Source organism: Rattus norvegicus, chromosome 12 (assembly GCF_036323735.1).
Source record: "Rattus norvegicus strain BN/NHsdMcwi chromosome 12, GRCr8, whole genome shotgun sequence".
In the NCBI taxonomy this organism is placed as follows: domain Eukaryota; kingdom Metazoa; phylum Chordata; class Mammalia; order Rodentia; family Muridae; genus Rattus; species Rattus norvegicus.
The window spans coordinates 37,849,951-37,868,312 of NC_086030.1; the positions used below are offsets into that span (position 1 = coordinate 37,849,951).

At 41.6% G+C, this 18,362-nt stretch overlaps 1 protein-coding gene across 10 annotated transcripts in view; it reads left to right on the plus strand.

Moving 5' to 3' along the window:
• Sbno1 (strawberry notch homolog 1) overlaps positions 1-18,362 on the plus strand; it is a 60,556-nt gene that overhangs the window by 14,645 nt on the left and 27,549 nt on the right. For 5 of the 10 annotated variants that reach the window (XM_039089440.2, XM_039089442.2, NM_001389247.1 and 2 more), the window contains 13 exons: positions 474-786; positions 4,279-4,379; positions 5,596-5,692; positions 7,181-7,341; positions 9,005-9,138; positions 9,266-9,356; positions 11,689-11,850; positions 12,597-12,732; positions 12,806-12,911; positions 13,003-13,156; positions 13,621-13,803; positions 15,559-15,656; positions 17,641-17,792. In XM_039089440.2, the coding sequence (XP_038945368.1) occupies positions 474-786; positions 4,279-4,379; positions 5,596-5,692; positions 7,181-7,341; positions 9,005-9,138; positions 9,266-9,356; positions 11,689-11,850; positions 12,597-12,732; positions 12,806-12,911; positions 13,003-13,156; positions 13,621-13,803; positions 15,559-15,656; positions 17,641-17,792 (1,888 nt within the window). The remainder of the gene's footprint in view (positions 1-473; positions 787-4,278; positions 4,380-5,595; positions 5,693-7,180; positions 7,342-9,004; positions 9,139-9,265; positions 9,357-11,688; positions 11,851-12,596; positions 12,733-12,805; positions 12,912-13,002; positions 13,157-13,620; positions 13,804-15,558; positions 15,657-17,640; positions 17,793-18,362) is intronic. The other 5 variants (XM_039089441.2, XM_006249301.5, XM_039089443.2 and 2 more) reach the window with 2 other exon arrangements.

An 18,362-nucleotide genomic window follows, 5' to 3' on the forward strand; every position in this document is an offset into this window, starting at 1 on the left:
GATAGCTGCTCTTAGAGTTCCCTTGATGGTTGTATAAACGTCAGATTACTACTATACCCTTTCCTGAGTGTTGTGTTTTAACCTGATAATTTTATAGCTAATCATTTAAGTTAGAAATAAGGTCCCATTACTTAAGCAAGAATAGAATAAAGTTTAGATTGGGTGTGTGTTGACTCTGGGCTTATTATACATGCCCAGCAGGCATGTGGTCAAAGGACAACCTTCAGTGCTGATCCTCACTCTTTTAACCTTGTTGGAGACAGGGTCTGTCTCTGCCTCCCACACAGGAGCAGTGGGATTACAGGTGCGTTCTGGATCCTGGGGATTCAAGGCTCTCCTGTCTTCACCATAGTCAGCTCACCCTTCTGAGCCCACTCTCCAGCCTCTAGTTTTAGATTTCTAAATGGCCTAATGTGGTTTTGATGCAGACTATTAAAGTCAAATTGAGTGTGTGAAATAATTTTCTTTTTTAGCAGCAGCCTCCATCCACTACAACATTTGTGCTGAATCAAATCAATCAACTTCCAACCTTGGGATCTACAATTGTAATGACTAAAACACCACCTGCAACAACGAATAGGCAAACCATCACTTTGACTAAGTTCATCCAGACCACTGCAAACACACGCCCTTCAGTTTCAGCACCAGCAGTACGGAATGCCATCCCCCCTGCTCCCGCAAAAGACCAAGTTCAGCTAAAGGATTTACTCAAAAATAATAGTTTAAATGAACTCATGAAACTGAAGCCACCTGCCAATATTGCTCAGCCAGTTGCAACTGCGGCTAGTAAGTTCATTCTCAGTTACTGGAACTCTGTCTTTCCCAAGTAGGTTTGGTTTTTTGTGTTCTTTACAAGTTTTTTTTTTTTTTTTTTTTTTTCTCTTTTCTATTTTTCGAAGCTGGGGACCGAACCCAGGGCCTTGCGCTTGCTAGGCAAGCGCTCTACCACTGAGCTAACTCCCCAGTCCTACAAGTGGTTTTGGATGTTCTGTTTAATATTTATTTTTTCTTTTTGTGTGCCTGAGTGTATTTATGTGCACCACATGCATGAAGTACCCGTAGAGGCCAGAAAAGGTTGTCAGAGTCCACTGGAACGGGAGCTAGATTCTTTACATTTACTTTCTTTTTCTTTTCTTTTGTTGTTGTTTTTTGAGGATGGTTTCTCCCTGTAGCCCTGGTTGTCCTGGAACTCATTCTGTAGACCAGGTTGGCCCTAGAGCTCTACCTGCCTCTGCCTCCGGAGTGTTGGAATTAAAGGCTTGTACCACAACGGCCTGTCTTAATAGTGGGTGTTAACAGTCTTTGAAACATCTTTTTGTTGCGCACTTAATAAATACCTTATGGTGGGTGTATGGTTCTAGCTCCCTTCTGGACTTTGAGATCCTGTTGGGAAGAAAGTTGTAATCAGTACTCTCTGGGGGCCCATATTGTATGGCAGAGGTGGGTAGTGAATAATTGTATTTATTTCTGGGACAGCCCTGGTGCTGTGAAGAGAAGTAAAAGGTGCGTTGTGGTGTGTTTGGTGCATGTGCATTCCTGCCTTTTGTCTCTTCTGCCCATCAACTCCTTCCCCCAGTCTCCTGGTGGGGAGTGTTTCCCAGGGATCCTCATGTTAAGACCATAACCAGCTTTCTGTTGTTGTTTTTCATTTTTACCTTATTTTTGTTTTTGTTGTTTTGGATTCGTTTTGGGACAGGTTTTCTCTGTATTCCTGTCTGGAACTTGCTCTGTAGATCAGGCTGGCCTCCAACTCAGTGATGTGCTTGCTTCTGCCTCCCAAGTGCTGGGATTAAAGGCTTGTAGCTTTTTTATTTTCAAAGACTTAACTTTATATATATTTATTATATAATTTAATATATTTAATATATATAATTTATATTTATATATATTATACATATATATATTTCATGTATATAAGCTTTCATGTATGGCTGTACCATGCATGCAGTGCTGGTGGAGGCCAGGAGAGGTTATTGGGTCATCCAGGACTGGAGTTATAGATGGTGTAAGCTGTCACTGGGTGTTAGAAATTGGACACAGGTTCTCTGGAAGAGCAACCAGTGTTCCTAACCACTGAGCCATCTCTGTAGTTCAGCACCAGGCTCGCTTTCTTGCTTCCTTCCTCCCTCCCTCCCTCCCTCCCCCCCTTTCTTTTTTTAAATATGAGGTCTGGGAATGAACATGAAATTCTGGTCATTTACAAACTATTCTGCTCTAGGAGCTAGATAGGTTTTTATAAAGCCCTCAAATTTCCTAGTTACTATGGTTAAGATAACATTTTAGGAGTAAATTAGGGGTGGTCTGTCCTTCCCTTTTTTTTTTTTTTTTTGGTTCTTTTTTTTCGGAGCTGGGGACCGAACCCAGGGTCTTGCGCTTGCTAGGCAAGCGCTCTACCACTGAGCTAAATCCCCAACCCCTGTCCTTCCCTTTTTTAAAAGATTTATTTATTTTATATATATGAGGACACTATAGCTGTCTTCAGACACACAAGAATGGAGATTGGGGATCCCGTTACAGATTGTTGGGAGCCACCATGTGGTTGAACTCAGGACCTCTGGGGTCAGTGCCTTTTTTTTTTTTTTTTTTGGTTCTTTTTTTTCCAGAGTTGGGGACCAAACCCAGGGCCTTGCGCTTCCTAGGCAAGGCTCTGCCACTGAGCCAAATCCCCAACCCCTGGAGTCAGTGCTCTTAACTGCTGAGCCATCTCTCCAGCCCCTCCTTTTTTTATTTCAAACTATAGTATAGATTTTTTTTATTTTGAATTTTATTCTTTTGGAGACAGTCTTGCCCAGGCCACTGTACTCTCAGTGGCCTCCCTACCTCAAATCAAGCACCTGACTACAGGAATTACAGACATGCATATAGCATCTTGCTTGGCTAAGTGTAGTGGCTTTCTTACTTTTTTTTTTAAAGATTTATTCATTTATTATATATAAGTACACTGTAGCTGTCTTCAGACACACCAGAAGAGGGCATCGGATCTCATTACAGATGGTTGTGAGCCACCATGTGGTTGCTGGGAATTGAACTCAGGACCTCTGGAAGAGCAGTCAGTGCTCTTAACCACTGAGCCATCTCTCCAGACCCTTACTGTTGTTAGGTGTTGGGTGTATCTGCACCATGTGTGTGGGTTATCCTTGGAAGTTAGAAGCAGTAGCAGATTCCTTGGAACTGAAGTGACAGAAGACTGTGAAGTTGCCCTTGCTCTCTGGTCAGTACCTTACTTTGAGACAGGGTTTCTCACTGAGCCTGTAGCTCACAAACATGGCTGCTTGTTTTGTTCGTAAACCACAAGCATCCTGTTGTTTCCCTGTGCTGAGAGTACGGGTGTTCTGCAACAGCAAGCTCTTCGTACACGTTCTTAGCGTGCAGACTCGGGCCCCTGTGTTTGGGCAGTGAGCACATTGCTGAGGAATCCATAAGCCATCTCCCTGGCTTACTGTGGTGGTGTTGATCGGAAATTTGTAAACAAACAGAAACAACAAAAAGGAATATTGCATGAATTTGTGTGTCCTCTTGCCAAGGGAGCATGCCAGTCATCTTCATATTGTTCCAGCTGTAATGTCTGTGTTTAAGGGAGTCCCTGTATTTTGTTTGAAGTGAAGCAGAGAAGTATCTCAAAAGTAATGCTAGTTTTTGGTATTTGTACTAAATTATTAAGTAGTTCTGACTAACGTATGCTTAATGAATTTTTTCATAATTATAAAATTTCTCATGTACATTTTTTCCCTTTCTTTTTTGAGACGGGATTTCACTATATAGCCCAGGTTGGCTTGGAAATTTCTATGGAACCAGGATAGCCTCAGTCTCACAAATCTGCCTGCCATGGCTTCCTGAGTGCTAGGATTAAAAGCATTTTCCATCCACACAGGCCCATATTCCCCTCTCAGTTACTGGTCTGCCTAAGTGGTCTATAAACTGTATAGCTTTGAGGTTCAGTGACTAGGTAAGTGCACCTGGGCCTGCTTCTCCACACCCGCATCAGGCAGGTCACTGTCACTGTGACTCCACTTCCAAGAGGACCTTATGTCCATTTTTAGCCTCTGCAGGCACTGCACACATATGGTACATGATACATATACTTAGGCACATATACATATAAATATATATAAAATCCTAAGTCAATCTTCAAACTAACCTACAGTAATTTGAGTGCTTTCGTGGTTATGCTTAATTTAGTGGTACATTATTTTGATACTCTTGTTTTTTAAACTGAATTTGTAAACTAGAGGAAAAGAAATGAGATGTGTAAAGTGTAGTCTGCTTTTCTTCCTGCAGCTGATGTCAGCAATGGCGCAGTTAAAAAGGAGTCTTCTAATAAAGAAGTTGCAAGGGTATGGATAAATGACATGAAGATGAGAAGCTTTTCCCCCACTATGGTGAGTTATAAACGGCGTTGCTAGTTTTGTGTAATGTGGAAGTTACTTGGTTAAAATTTAGAAAAATCCAACAGAGTTCAGCGCCCGCCTGGTCTGCATACTGAGTTCCAGGACAGCCAGGGAGAAACCCTGTCTTCTGGGGAGAGAGGGCGTGGGGGTGAGGGTTTCAGGAAGTTTTTTGACTGCAAGTTGGTTGGTTAATTACAAAAACTTAGTAGGGCTGAACTGACATCTGACACAGGTGGTAGTGTTTCTGCAGTACTGAGCTTTTTAATTCATCTCCCTGATGAGCAGTAATGACAGAATAGTGTTTACCATACTTTTGATAACTTGGTAGAATTCAAATAAGTGACGGGTTAAGAGCTGTCAAATCATGCAGTGATCTGAATAAATTGTTACAATAAGTTTTTCTTTAACTGGCAGTGCTGTGTGCCCAGGTCAGGTGGCACTATGCATTCGTTAGATAGTATTTCTGTGTGACACTGTGTCTCTTCAGTGAGTGTCCTAAGGACTTTGCTTCATGAGTTCCTTTTCAGCAAACATAATATTTAGTACCATACATATTTAAGGAATTGTATGAGAAACATCAAAAGGTATAATGTAGAGAGAGTGTGGTGGCACACTGCTTTAAACCTGAGGGAAGAAAAGGTGTAAGAATGGCTCTGGCACGTGAGTAAGGGACACCCTGATTACACAAGCACTGAGAGGCACTAGGTGCTGTTGGGTCTGCTTTCAGGTCAGTGAGCCAAGGCATACAGAAGAAATGGCAGTGGGAGATCACGTTGTATAAAGGACTGTGGTTATAAATACATGCTAGAGGAAGGAAGGGCCTAATCGTGGGTTAGTGTGGATAGCATGATTTGAGGAATATTTACAAAGAGAAAGGGAAAAAAAATGTCAAAATGGTCATCCTTGTTTATATTTGCACATTCTATACATCTTGGTTTGATAGCTTTTCCTTTCCTATGTCCCACCATTCGTCCCCACACCTTATTTTTTCAAGTTCTGGATTGAAGAGAGAGACTGGGGTTGGAGAGAAATTGTGAGCATTGAGGAGCAAAGTCATTCCAGATGTTGGCTTGAGGGAGTAGAACCCTGAGGGTGGCTCATTTGTGTGTAATTTGTCATCGCTGTCTACCTTTGGACAGGCAGGAGAGGTCCCACAGACTGGGCCTTTGTTTCTGTACTTATGATGGATTGTACTTCTGTGTTACAGAAGGTTCCTGTTGTGAGAGAAGAAGATGAACCAGAAGAAGAAGATGAGGAAGAAATGGGTCATGCAGAAACCTATGCAGAGTATATGCCAATAAAATGTATGTCTTTGGATTTGACAAAATGACAGACTTAAGTTCCTCTTGAACTTAATTGTCTTAAACCGTGATAGTTAGTGCCTGACAAAGTCAAGTGCCTCAGGATTTGACAGATGTGAGCTATGAATAATTCTTTCCTCATCTCTACTCCCCCTCCCCCTTTCTTTTTCTAATGGACAAGGTCCTGTGAAGTCCAGACTTGCCTCAAATGGGCATTCCTCTTGCCTTGGCCCTACAGTTGCTGGGTGGGATTGCAATCATCCCACAATACCTTGTTCTGGTTTCAATGGAATTTACCTTTGGGAAATTTTACTCTGTGTTCCCTCTTCTAGACAAACTTAGAACCTTGTTTGAGGTTAAAGTCTTTAAAAGCCATGACAGTAAGTCCTTGGGTTTGTTTATTTTGTTGCTAGCTAGTTTCGCTTATGTAAGTATTGATCATAAAATTAAGGTGAATTATGGAGATACAAATATGCATTGTGAGTTTACACTAGTTTTCGCACCTTGTCCAAATCATAGGCACACTGAAACCTTCTTTTGATTCTTGAGAGTTTTTTTTTTTGTTTTGTTTTGTTTTTTTGGTTCTTTTTTTTTTTTTTTTTTTTTTTCGGAGCTGGGGACCGAACCCAGGGCCTTGCGCTTCCTAGGCAAGCGCTCTACCACTGAGCTAAATCCCCAACCCCGATTCTTGAGAGTTTTGATGTTTGTCCTTGAGACAAGTTCTTTTTGTGCTTGGAATTCTCAGTAAGGCTGACCTCCAACTCCTAGAGAGCTACTGTCTGAGTGCTTGGTGTGCTGGGCTTATCGGTGTGACCTGTCTTGCCTGGGGTCCATACCCTTTTGTGTTGGTTTACTGAGATAGTCTTTGTTTTAAGCTTGTGCTTGCTTTGTTCCCGAGTCAGTTCTATACTGGGATGTTTGCCATCAAGAGCCACTAGGCTTGACTTCGTTGGTTTTTATTAATGCTATTTTCCTGTCTTTTATGTAATGTGAATAACTTTTTGGTGGTCATTATATGAGGTGGAAAGTTAACTTTTAGTTTTTGCATAGAAATTTAAACCTTTTTGCTATATTAAGAGTAATAAGAGGGAAAATTGTTTATATATTTTTTTTAACCTTTTGATATCAGGTTTCCTTGTATTCCGTTTGTCCTTCAGCTCATGATCTCAACCACCTCATCTCTCATGGTAGATGGAGACTGGTGGTGTGCGGTACCATATCTAGCTACGTTTGGTTGTGTGGGGCCTGTCTGGGCCTCCTGAGGAAGTCTGCTTTTAAACTAAGTCTTTTCATTGTCCCATCTCTAAACTGTGTAGTTAGGTAACTTTTGTCAAATTTGAGAGGTACATTGCAATTAGTAACTTTTTATAGAAGCTCAAAGTGAGTAGTTAGTGTTTTCTCTGTCATAAGACAGATATCATACTATCTTGTAATACGACTGGAAATGTTATTAGAATGACTTAAATGAAACATTTTAAAATCTTTGTCTAGTAAAAATTGGCCTGCGTCACCCTGATGCGGTGGTGGAGACAAGCTCACTGTCCAGCGTCACTCCTCCTGATGTTTGGTACAAAACGTCCATCTCTGAGGAGACCATCGATAATGGCTGGCTCTCTGCATTGCAGCTTGAGGCAGTCACCTATGCGGCCCAGGTAATTAGTTAAGTTTGATGGTCTATGTTGGTATATAAAGTTTACATTTTTTTCATTTCTTTTATTCATTTGTTCGTTCTTGTGTTTGTTCATTCATCATTCATTCATAAAGACAAAGTCTCTGTGTAGCCTTGGCTATCTGGAACTCTGTATAGACCAGGTTGGCCTCAGACTCACAGGGATTCACCTGCCTCTTCCTCCCAGTACTGGGATTAAATGTGTGTACCACAACACCTGGCTCATTTTCCTTATTTATATGTTCGTGTCTCATGAATGTATTTCAATGTGTCAGGTAGGTAATGGCAGAGGCCAGTAGAGGGCGTTTGATCCCTTCCATCCCAATAGAGTTACAGTCATTGTCATTGACTTGGTCTCTGCTGGGAATCAAACTTCAGACACTCTGGAAGTACAGCAGGTCTTAGCCACTGAACCTGCTTTCCAACCCCTGCAAAATACAGTTGTTGGTTTTTGGATTTTTTTTTTCTTTTTCTTTTTTTCGGAGCTGGAGACCGAACCCAGGGCATTGCGTTTGCTAGGCAAGCGCTTGTAAAGTACAGTTTTAAAAAAGGTAAATTTTCCTTGCCAGAAACACTTGGAAACAGAATTTTTCTTTTTCTTTTTCTTTTTCTTTTTTTTTTTTTTCCGGAGGTGGGGACCGAACCCAGGGCCTTGCCCTTGCTAGGCAAGCGCTCTACCACTGAGCTATCCCCAACCCCTGGAAACAGAATTTTTCAAAAGTTCTCTGTTAGCTGGGCAGTGGTGGCACATGCCTTTAATCCTAGTAGAGGCAGGCAAATCTCTTGAGTTCTGGGCCAGCCTGGTGTACAGAGTGAGTTCCAGGTTAGCCAGGGCTACAAAGAAACCCTGTTTAGGAAAAAATAAAAGTAAAAAGTTAGGTATTAGGAAAAGAGAAGATACAGCAGGTATCTAAAGAGTGCCTCCTAGTAGAGGAAACAAGTCATGACCTCTAATTTCACATGGGCCCATCCTTAGTGTGGAGCCTGCGTGTGTCTTTTATTTAAGATCTATGACTTGGGGGTGGGGATTTAGCTCAGTGGTAGAGCGCTTGCCTAGCAAGCGCAAGACCCTGGGTTCGGTCCCCAGCTCCGAAAAAAAGAAAAAAGAAAAAAAAAAGATCTATGACTTGTGCGTCTTGGAATTTGAGGTGTATGTTTGCTCTTCATTTCCTTGCCTAAAGACTTGTGTGCCCACACTGTTGGATAGTTACTAAACCGGCAGTCCTGTGCCACTCAGATACTGTTGGTAATGTGCTACGTGAATGGTGCTCACTCCAGGTCTGCTTGGAGAGATTTTGTTTCAACTTCATTTCTGTAAGATGAGCAATGTTGTGACTGGAACCTGTCCCCAGGATTTAAGTGTCATGTGAAGGTTGGTACTGTCAGGCAGATGCTCAGAGGAGTGGGGCCACCTCAACCGTTTGTTGTCTTTGCGTGGCAGGGGAGGAGGAAGAAGTCCAGTTCCTATAGAGAGAATGTTCATGGGAGGGGTCGCTCATATCAAATTGCATGAAGGAGTAATGGTGACACTCATTTGTGGTGGTTTTCTTTGGGTGGGAGCTTATTTATTAAATCAGGGCCAGCTTATCACTAGTTGCTTTGATGAGAAAGTGACCTACATTTTCCCAATTTCTCTCCCCTTTTAGCAACATGAAACATTCCTTCCTAATGGAGACCGTGCTGGCTTCTTAATAGGCGATGGTGCTGGTGTGGGCAAAGGCCGGACGATAGCAGGGATCATATATGAAAACTATTTGTTGAGTAGAAAAAGAGCATTGTGGTAAGTCCAAGGCTGACTGATTAGCATATCAGGAGGAATTTAAATGAATTTATTTTTTATAGTGTCAAGATCTGACTTTTTTCCTTCTGTCCAAAAGTTTAATTTGATTTACCTTTTTTTTGGACAGGTTTAGTGTATCAAATGACTTAAAATATGATGCTGAAAGAGATTTAAGGGATATTGGAGCAAAAAACATTTTGGTCCATTCATTAAATAAGGTATGGAAGCTTCCCTATTCAGGGAGCTATCATTGAATGCATTACTGACTGATGAATATGAGTGGGAGTAACTTTCGGGGAGAGTTGGGGGGTGGGTTTGTTACAAGGATTAAGTGAGCTATTTCACATAACGCATGCCAAACCATGGATGTTTTAGTGGCAGAGTTAGTGATAATGTGGACATGATCCGTGGTATAATGCCATTGTCATTTTGGTCTCTGGTGTTACATTGTCTTAATTTCAAGAGTGCTTTCTCTGTCTGTATATATACAATGTAGAAAAGTAGTGTGCCCATCACCATAGCACACTTGTGTAACCTAAAGAGAATCATTCTAATTTATAAACTGTTGGTATTTGTCTAACAGTGGAATTTTATGACTTTGCTTTTGTTAATGTGGAAACAAAAATGGGTGTCTATATTTAAAATACATTTTAACTTGATTAGAGTTTTAATGCTTATGCTGGAGTGATGGCTCAGTGGTTAAGAGCACTGACTGCTCTTCTAGAGGTCCTGAGTTCAATTCCCAGCAACCACATGGTGGCTTACACATCTGTAATGGTATCTCATGCCCTCTTCTGGTGTGTCTGAAGACAGCATACAGTGTACTCATATATAGGTAAAATAAATAAATCTTAAAAAGGAAAGAATTTTAATGCTTACCTAGCACGTTCTATTGTTTTTTTGTTTGTTTGTTTGTTTGTTTGTTTGTTTTTCCGGAGCTGGGGACCAAACCCAGGGCCTTGAGCTTGCTAGGCAAGCGCTCTACCCCTGAGCTAAATCCCCAACCCCTGTTTTGTTTTGTTTTTTTTTTTGACCTGAGGTCTGAACCCAGAGCCGTGTACTTGCTAGGCAAGCGCTCTAACACTGAGCTAAATCCCCAACCCCCTCTATTGTTTGTTTTTTGTTTTTGTTTTTTTGTTTTTTGTTTTTAATTTTTTTTTATTAACTTGAGTATTTCTTATTTACATTTCCAGTGTTATTCCCTTTCCCGGTTTCCGGGCCAACACCCCCCTAGTCCCTCCCCTTTTTTATGGGTGTTCCCCTCCCCATCCTCCCCCCATTGCCGCCCTCCCCCCAACAATCACGTTCACTGGGGGTTCAGTCTTAGCAGGACCAAGGGCTTCCCCTTCCACTGGTGATCTTACTAGGATATTCATTGCTACCTATGAGGTCAGAGTCCAGGGTCAGTCCATGTATAGTCTTTTTTTTTTTTTTTTAAAGATTTATTTATTTATTATATATAAGTACACTGTAGCTGTCTTCAGATACACCAGAAGAGGGCATCAGATCTCTTTACAGATGGTTGTAAGCCACCATGTGGTTGCTGGGAATTGAACTCATGACCTCTGGAAGAGCAATTGGGTGCTCTTAACCGCTGAGCCATCTCTCCAGCCCCATGTATAGTCTTTAGGTAGTGGCTTAGTCCCTGGAAGCTCTGCCCTCTATTGTTTTTTAAGGTAGTCTTACTACATATATTAGCCCATGTTCGACCTTTACACACAACTATCTTCCTGCCTTGGTGTCTCCCTAGTGCTAAGATTGAAGATGCCTGACATGAATCTTGTTCCATATATTTTTTGAGACAGGGTCTCACAATGTAGCCCTGGCTGTCCTGGAACTTGATGACTGTCTTGGAACTTAATATGTAGACCACAATAGCCTCAAACCCATAGAGATCTACCTACCACTGACTCCTGAGTGCTTGGTTTAGAGGCACGTGCCACCAAGTCTGGCCTTTGGCATAAATTGTAATATGTACTATGTGCCTTTTCTGGTTAGCTTGTATTTAGTTGACTAGATATGCAGTCAATGTGCTATGTTTTGAATAGCTTCAGTTTAAATCTAGAACGTGCATCTCACATCTAGGTATGATTATTTCTGAGCAGTGTAACCAATGGGCACATTACTCAGAGTTCTCTGTTTGGAGGTGCTGTGCTCATCCACTGAGTCACACCCTCCCCCCAGCCTATTTGCTAAACCTCCTCATGTTCCTCTGTTATTCAACCCAGTCCAAGGTTTGCCTGTAGCATAACGAGTGCACAGGAGGTACCCATGCAGCCAGCTGTAACGTCTATAGGGAATCTGATCTGATAGGGGTGTGTGTGTGTGTGTGTGTGTGTGTGTGTGTGTGTGTGTGTGTGTTTGGTGGTACTTTTGTGATAAGCATGCATCTTTGTAAAGTGTCATCATGAGTTGTCATATATGTGTTGGTTTCTCAGAGTCTGTTGATTATGTTGATTATCGTATTTTTGAGTAGATAACTACTTCAATGGAGGTATACTAATTAAATTCTGTCTTTTTCTTTTTCTTTTTTCTTTTCTTTTTTTTTAGTTTAAATATGGAAAGATTTCTTCTAAACACAATGGGAGTGTGAAAAAGGGTGTTATTTTTGCTACCTATTCTTCCCTTATTGGTGAAAGCCAGTCTGGAGGTAAATATAAGACCAGGTTAAAACAGCTTCTGCACTGGTGTGGTGACGACTTCGATGGAGTGGTATCCTTCAGTAGAAACTGTTGAGGTTCAATGGCATGAAAAGTTATATGTAGATAGACCTTTAGAAAAAATGAGAATGAGTTTTTTGTGGGTGATCAGTTTAATAGTTAGCATCCCAGGATTCTAGTCCCAGGAAACTGGAAGTCATTGTCAGGTGTTGGGGGGTTGCTACTTCCCCTGTTCTCCACTGGGGTTCATTCCTGATGCTCGTTCTCTCTCTCTTTTTTTTTCCTTTTCTATTTTTTGGAGCTGGGGACCGAACCCAGGGCCTTGCGCTTGCTAGGCAAGCGCTCTACCACTGAGCCAAATCCCCAACCCCCGGATGCTCATTCTCATGATGGGGTGAACGCTTGAGGTGAGCAAGGAAGCAGCCTTCACTTAGTGCTTCCCACCTCACTTGCTTACAGTATAGCTTCTGCTGTCCCGAGAATGCAGGATCAGAAGTGCTGTTTTAACTTAGTTACCAGGTGTTTATGGTTCCCTGAAATTCCCCCTGTAGAGCATAGTTCTTGCCTCAGTGGATCTTTTCCTGCATTCTGTTAAGAAAGAAGTTCGCAGCTGAAGTGAATACCACATTGAGTGAATGCCTCAGAATTTTCAGTATAAGGGGAAGGATTAGAGACAGGTAGAGAGGTCTTCATTTATGTATGGAATCTTAAGACCTCTGTAGACTCCTGTTCTAATAAACCACACCCCTGAATAGATACCTTCTGCCCTGTGCTATATTCCTCAGCTCCTCCTTACAGATAGTGTTTGATGAATGTCACAAAGCAAAAAACTTATGTCCTGTTGGTTCTTCAAAGCCAACCAAGACAGGCTTGGCTGTTTTAGAACTTCAAAACAAATTGCCAAAAGCCAGAGTCGTGTATGCCAGTGCCACCGGTGAGTATACATTTAACCAGAAAGATATTTGCATGTTACCTTTGCAGCTATAATATTTGTGGATGTTTACTAGGTGCTTCTGAACCACGCAACATGGCCTATATGAACCGTCTTGGAATATGGGGTGAGGGAACTCCATTCAGAGAATTCAGTGATTTTATCCAAGCTGTGGAACGCAGGTAATAAGACTTGTGGCACTATTTTTGCCGTTTCTGTGTGGAAGTCCTGCTTTGTTTATTGATAGTTACTGTGTGTTTTAATTTTGTTCAGAGGTGTTGGTGCCATGGAAATTGTTGCTATGGATATGAAGCTTAGAGGAATGTACATTGCACGACAGCTGAGCTTTACTGGAGTGACCTTCAAAATTGAGGAAGTTCTTCTTTCTCAAAGCTACGTTAAAATGTATAACAAAGCAGTCAAACTGGTGAGAAGTGTCATCAATATGTTTAATGTGCCTGATAATTGTTCTTAATGAGTATTACCCATTGATACATTTTCAACATAGAAGAATGTTTTTATTTTTATCATAATTCATATTCATATTCTGTTCAAATTGAACTCAAAATTTCAGTATAACCATATCCTAAAATGATGGCTTTAGGTGGTGTGCTTTTTGAGACATTTATGTATGAGCATCTTAAAGATGGTCCAGGCATTCCCATGTGACTGCAAACTGTTTCGGTTGAAGGAGTCAATTTTAGTTTTGTGAAGATGCGGTCTCACTGTGTTGTTGTGGCTGGTCTAGAACTCCCTATGCTGTATAGACCAGGCTGAACTTAGAGAGACTCTCATGCCTCCCGAGTGATGGAACTAAAGACATGTGGAGACTTAAGGGATCACTTTTATGTAACGATATTCAAAGACATATTTGAAATGTCTGTTTTTCAGTGGGTTATCGCTAGAGAGCGATTTCAGCAAGCTGCAGATTTGATTGATGCTGAGCAGAGAATGAAGAAATCTATGTGGGGTCAGTTCTGGTCTGCTCACCAGAGGTTTTTTAAGTACCTGTGTATAGCGTCCAAAGTGAAGAGGGTGGTCCAGCTAGCCCGGGAAGAAATCAAGAATGGGAAGGTGAGTTGGAGGATGTCTGGTGTAGTCTGCTCAACTAGCCAGTCTCTGTAGGCTGACGTCGTCTTTCTGGAACAGTCTTGGAGGCAGGGGGCACAGTTCTGTGTAGCCGTTAGAATTCACTCTATAGACTAGGCTGGCCTCAAACAAGGTGTGGGATTAGTGTACACCACACCTCTTTGACTAGAATAATCTTTCCTTTGTTTGGTTTGGGTTTTGAGACAGGGTCTCATTACATAGCTCTGGCTATCCTGAACTCAGAATGTAGACCAGGCTGGACTTGATTCCCAGAGATCCGAGTGTTGGGATGAAAACCTAAAGGTGTGCACCACTGTGCCCAGTTCTGGAGCAGTCTTAAATGGCCGTTACTGAGACACTGTACCATTCTGCCCAGCTCTGGAGCAGTCTTAAATGGCCGTTACTGAAACAGTGCTGCAGTAAGATCATGTGAGTTTATTTTGTCACTGGTTTGGTTTTGAGGCAGACATACTGCTCTGTAACAGACTGACTGTGTTTGCGGGTTACCTAGACCTGGTTCCTTGTGGCAGTCTTCCTGCCTCAGCATCACAACCACTGCCATTGTAGAGATTTGCCACCGTGACTTGCCTTGCAGCAAAGTGTTTGGGATGCCCTTAAAAGTGAGCTCCAGGGGCTGGGGATTTAGCTCAGTGGTAGAGCGCTTACCTAGGAAGCGCAAGGCCCTGGGTTCGGTCCCCAGCTCCGAAAAGAAAGAACCAAAAAAAAAAAAAAGTGAGCTCCAAACCAGACAGTGGTGTTGCTTGTCTTTAATCCCAGCACTGGGGAGGCACACTCAGGCCGATCTCTTGAATTCGTGGCCACCCTGGTCTACACAATGTGTTCCAGAATAGTCAAGGTTAAACAGAGAAAACCCCGTCTCAAAATGCAAACAAACAAAACGGAAACAAGCCAGGCAGGGTGTGTATAGTGTGTGTACAGCACATGAGCGAGAACCAGAGGATCTCCAGCTCAAGCCAGCTGTGGCTGTGTCAGTTTGAATTGGGCTTCCATGACGACTGTTTAGAGATTCCAGCATACTATAACAAACACAAGTGCTGTAGTTTGTTCAGGAGTGTTTGTGCTGGCTTTGGTTGATGATGTACCTGCCTGAAACACAAAGGTTGTCTTGCAGGTGGTGATGAACACCTTTTATCCCAAAGTTTGGGAGGCACAGGTAGGGAAATTGAGAGTTTAAGGACAGCCAGTGCTATAGAGACTGAAACACACGCATGCAACCTCACTGAGCATTATGGATTTTATGAGGTAAGGGACATTTGTCATGTGCTCTATAATGTATTTTCTCTAACCTACTTTCTGGGAATTGGAGGGAGACAGGTGAGGTCTTTACATATCCCTGGCTGTTCTGAAATTCTAATAAGAGATCTGCCTGTCTCTGCCTTCTGAGTGCTGGAATTTAAGGCAAGTGCCACCAGGCCTCGGTTTCTCCACTTTTTGGCATAGTTCACATAGAATAAATGAAGCCCAAACTAGGGGTTGGGGATTTGGCTCAGTGGTAGAGCGCTTGCCTAGGAAGCGCAAGGTCCTGGGTTCGGTCCCCAGCCCCGGAAAAAAAAAAAAAAAGAAAGAAAGAAAAAAAAAATGAAGCCCAAACTAATGTGTTGGGTCATTTTTTTTTAGAATTAAAAAAAAAGTTTGTTTTTTTTTTACTAGCTATTTAGCATGTGCCTTGGTGAAAAGCCATAGTATATTACTCATAGTTGTGTATTTTGTATTTTCCAGTGTGTTGTAATTGGTCTGCAGTCCACAGGAGAAGCCAGAACTTTAGAGGCCTTGGAAGAGGGTGGAGGAGAACTAAATGATTTTGTTTCAACTGCCAAGTAATGTCTTTAAATTTCTTTTTGAATATTAAATTAGATGAACCTTTAGCATTTCCTTTAAAAGTTGTCCTTCTCTGAGTTTTCAGGGTTCTGTGTTTTCCTTCTTTATAATAAATCTTCCGAGAATAATAGATAACTCATGATCCTGAGGTGCCGAGCATTTTGGTGACGTTACCTGGAGTGTTTAGACTTAACGGAGCTGGATTTTGTTTTCTGAATTTTAAAGCTGTCTTAACATCAGATTTAGTGTTATGTGTTTGAAATAACCCTTGCTTTTTTGAGTGACACTTAGTTTGATGTATAAAATCTGCTCTAAACATTCAATATTGGGGAATGGAAAGATGTGTTTAACCCATATTGCTCTCCTATTGGACCTGACTTTAATTCCCAACACCTATGTATAACTCTTAGCCCCAGGGTATCTCAGTATCCTCTTTTTATCTCTGAGAGCACCTGCACAACATATACCTTCTATCCATATACAGATATACATATAATTTCTTTTTAAAATAAAAATTTTCAAAGATGAAAAGTGGAAATTGAAATTGCAACTTTAGAAACCTTTAACGATGATAATTGGAGATCAGACATAGTGGCACCTACCTGCCTTTGTTCCTAGCACTGGGGAGTCAGAGGCAGCAGGTCTCTGAGAGTCCAAGGCCATTCTAGGCCAGTGAGTCACTGTCTTCAAATCCTGAGGGAACAATACAGTTAATTGAGGGGACTCGGAGATGGCTCTGAGTTCTCAGTGTCTGCTCTTACAGTGGACCTCCCACCCACATGGTTGCTTCCAACTACAACTCCAGTTCCAAGGGCTCTGACTGCGTCTTCTGGCTTTCAAGGGCACTGGGCATGCATGTGGTTAATAAACATACATGTAGGCAAAAACCATACACATAAAATGAATTTAAACTTTTTTAAGTCTTAGAAAATCTTAAGCGATAATAAGTCAGCATGATAACTGAGGCTGTCCTGTACCCCTTTTGGGGACCCGTCCAAGAGCTTTGAGAATTCCTGTCACTGAAAACTGCTGGTGAAATGTCTTTCTGTTTTGAATCATTGAGAAACTTCTGCTATTCACATGTGAAGCTACTTGAGCAGTGTATAAGGCCTTCATGGTGTTAGTGTGAAGCACACTGTTTGAGAACATCTTCAAATGTAAATGTAAGGTGTGTTGTAATTGTAAGACATCTTATTGATTATATATTAAAGACTGGTAATTGAGGTAAGTAAATGTACTATTATTGAAATTAGTTTCAGTAACCTCCTTGTCCAGTTTGTTATATTTCCTATGCCAGTCCTGAATCTCTGGGCTTAAGACACCTCCTGCTTAAGTCTCCTTCAATAGTTGTGACTACAGGCAAACACTGTTATGCCCCCCTTTTTAAACCTTTTACTCTTGGGCTGGGGAGATGACTCAGTAGTTAAGAGCACTGATTGCTCTTCCAGAGGTCCTGAGTTCAATTCCCAGCACCCACATGGTGGCTCACAACCATCTATAATGAGATATGATGCCCTCTTCTGGTGTGTCTGAAGACAGCTACAGTGTACTTATATATAATAAATAAATAAAATCTTAAAAAACAAAAAAACAAAAAAACAGCATGGCTGCACGTGACAGTAACCCAAGCATGAGGGGGGAGAAACTGACCCTGAGTGCTCCCTCACTAGCCAGCCAGTCTAGCTGAAACAGAAGGGTTTCAGTTTAGAGTCCCTTTCTCAAGAGATCGAGAGAGCAACAGAAGACACTCAACATGCTGCTGTCTACACACAGGTGTGCTCACATCCACATACCATCCACACACAAAAAGCTATTAAGAGGAAAGGGTTGTATGCCTTGCATAATGCTATTGGACAGGCTTCTCAAAATTTACTTGAGCTACTTAGGAAAATCTTAAAATTGAAGAGAATGTATTAAAAATATTTAGTAAGTACTTCACAGGCACCACATTGAGTAGTAAGTTTCACTGCTTTTTTCCTACAGAGGGGTATTGCAGTCACTGATTGAAAAACACTTCCCTGCTCCAGACAGGAAGAAACTCTATAGTTTGCTAGGAATCGACTTGACAGCCCCAAGTAACAACAGTTCACCAAGAGATAGTCCTTGTAAAGAGAATAAAATAAAGAAGCGGAAAGGTGAGTGCTTTTCTTTAAGTAGTTGATGCTGACAGTGCTATTGGTCTTTGTTTAAAGAATTAGCCGTTTGATGCTCCTGCTTTCCCTGAGTAGGAAGAGCTGATGCTTTTTCTTGTTGGTCAGTCTTAGGGAATTAGAGGGGTGGCTTGGATTGTTCATTTAGTTCATTTATTCTTTGTGTCGTCAGAGCTGCGGTTTTGTAAACATTGTGATGGTTGGTCATTGCCCCATCCTCTTGCCTGTGTTTTTGGTAGTACTGGGTGGGTAGTACTTGCATTCTTCCTGCTTCAGTTTTTAGAGCAGCTGGGGTTGCAAGAGTTCTGTTTGCCTTGATGATTAAGGCTTAAGAGGCTCATCAAGTTAGTGTACTTATTAGTTATTAGAACTTGTATTCATGTTTGCTGATTAGCTTGGATTGTTATAAACTAGAATATGTGATTGGGTGCTTTCTGTTGTGTTTAACTAATGACCTGACACTCTTGGAATCATTGCAGATATGACAAGATACACATTCTTCCTATTGAATTTTTTTTTTTTTTAAACTCGTTTGTGGGTGCACATGTATTGCTG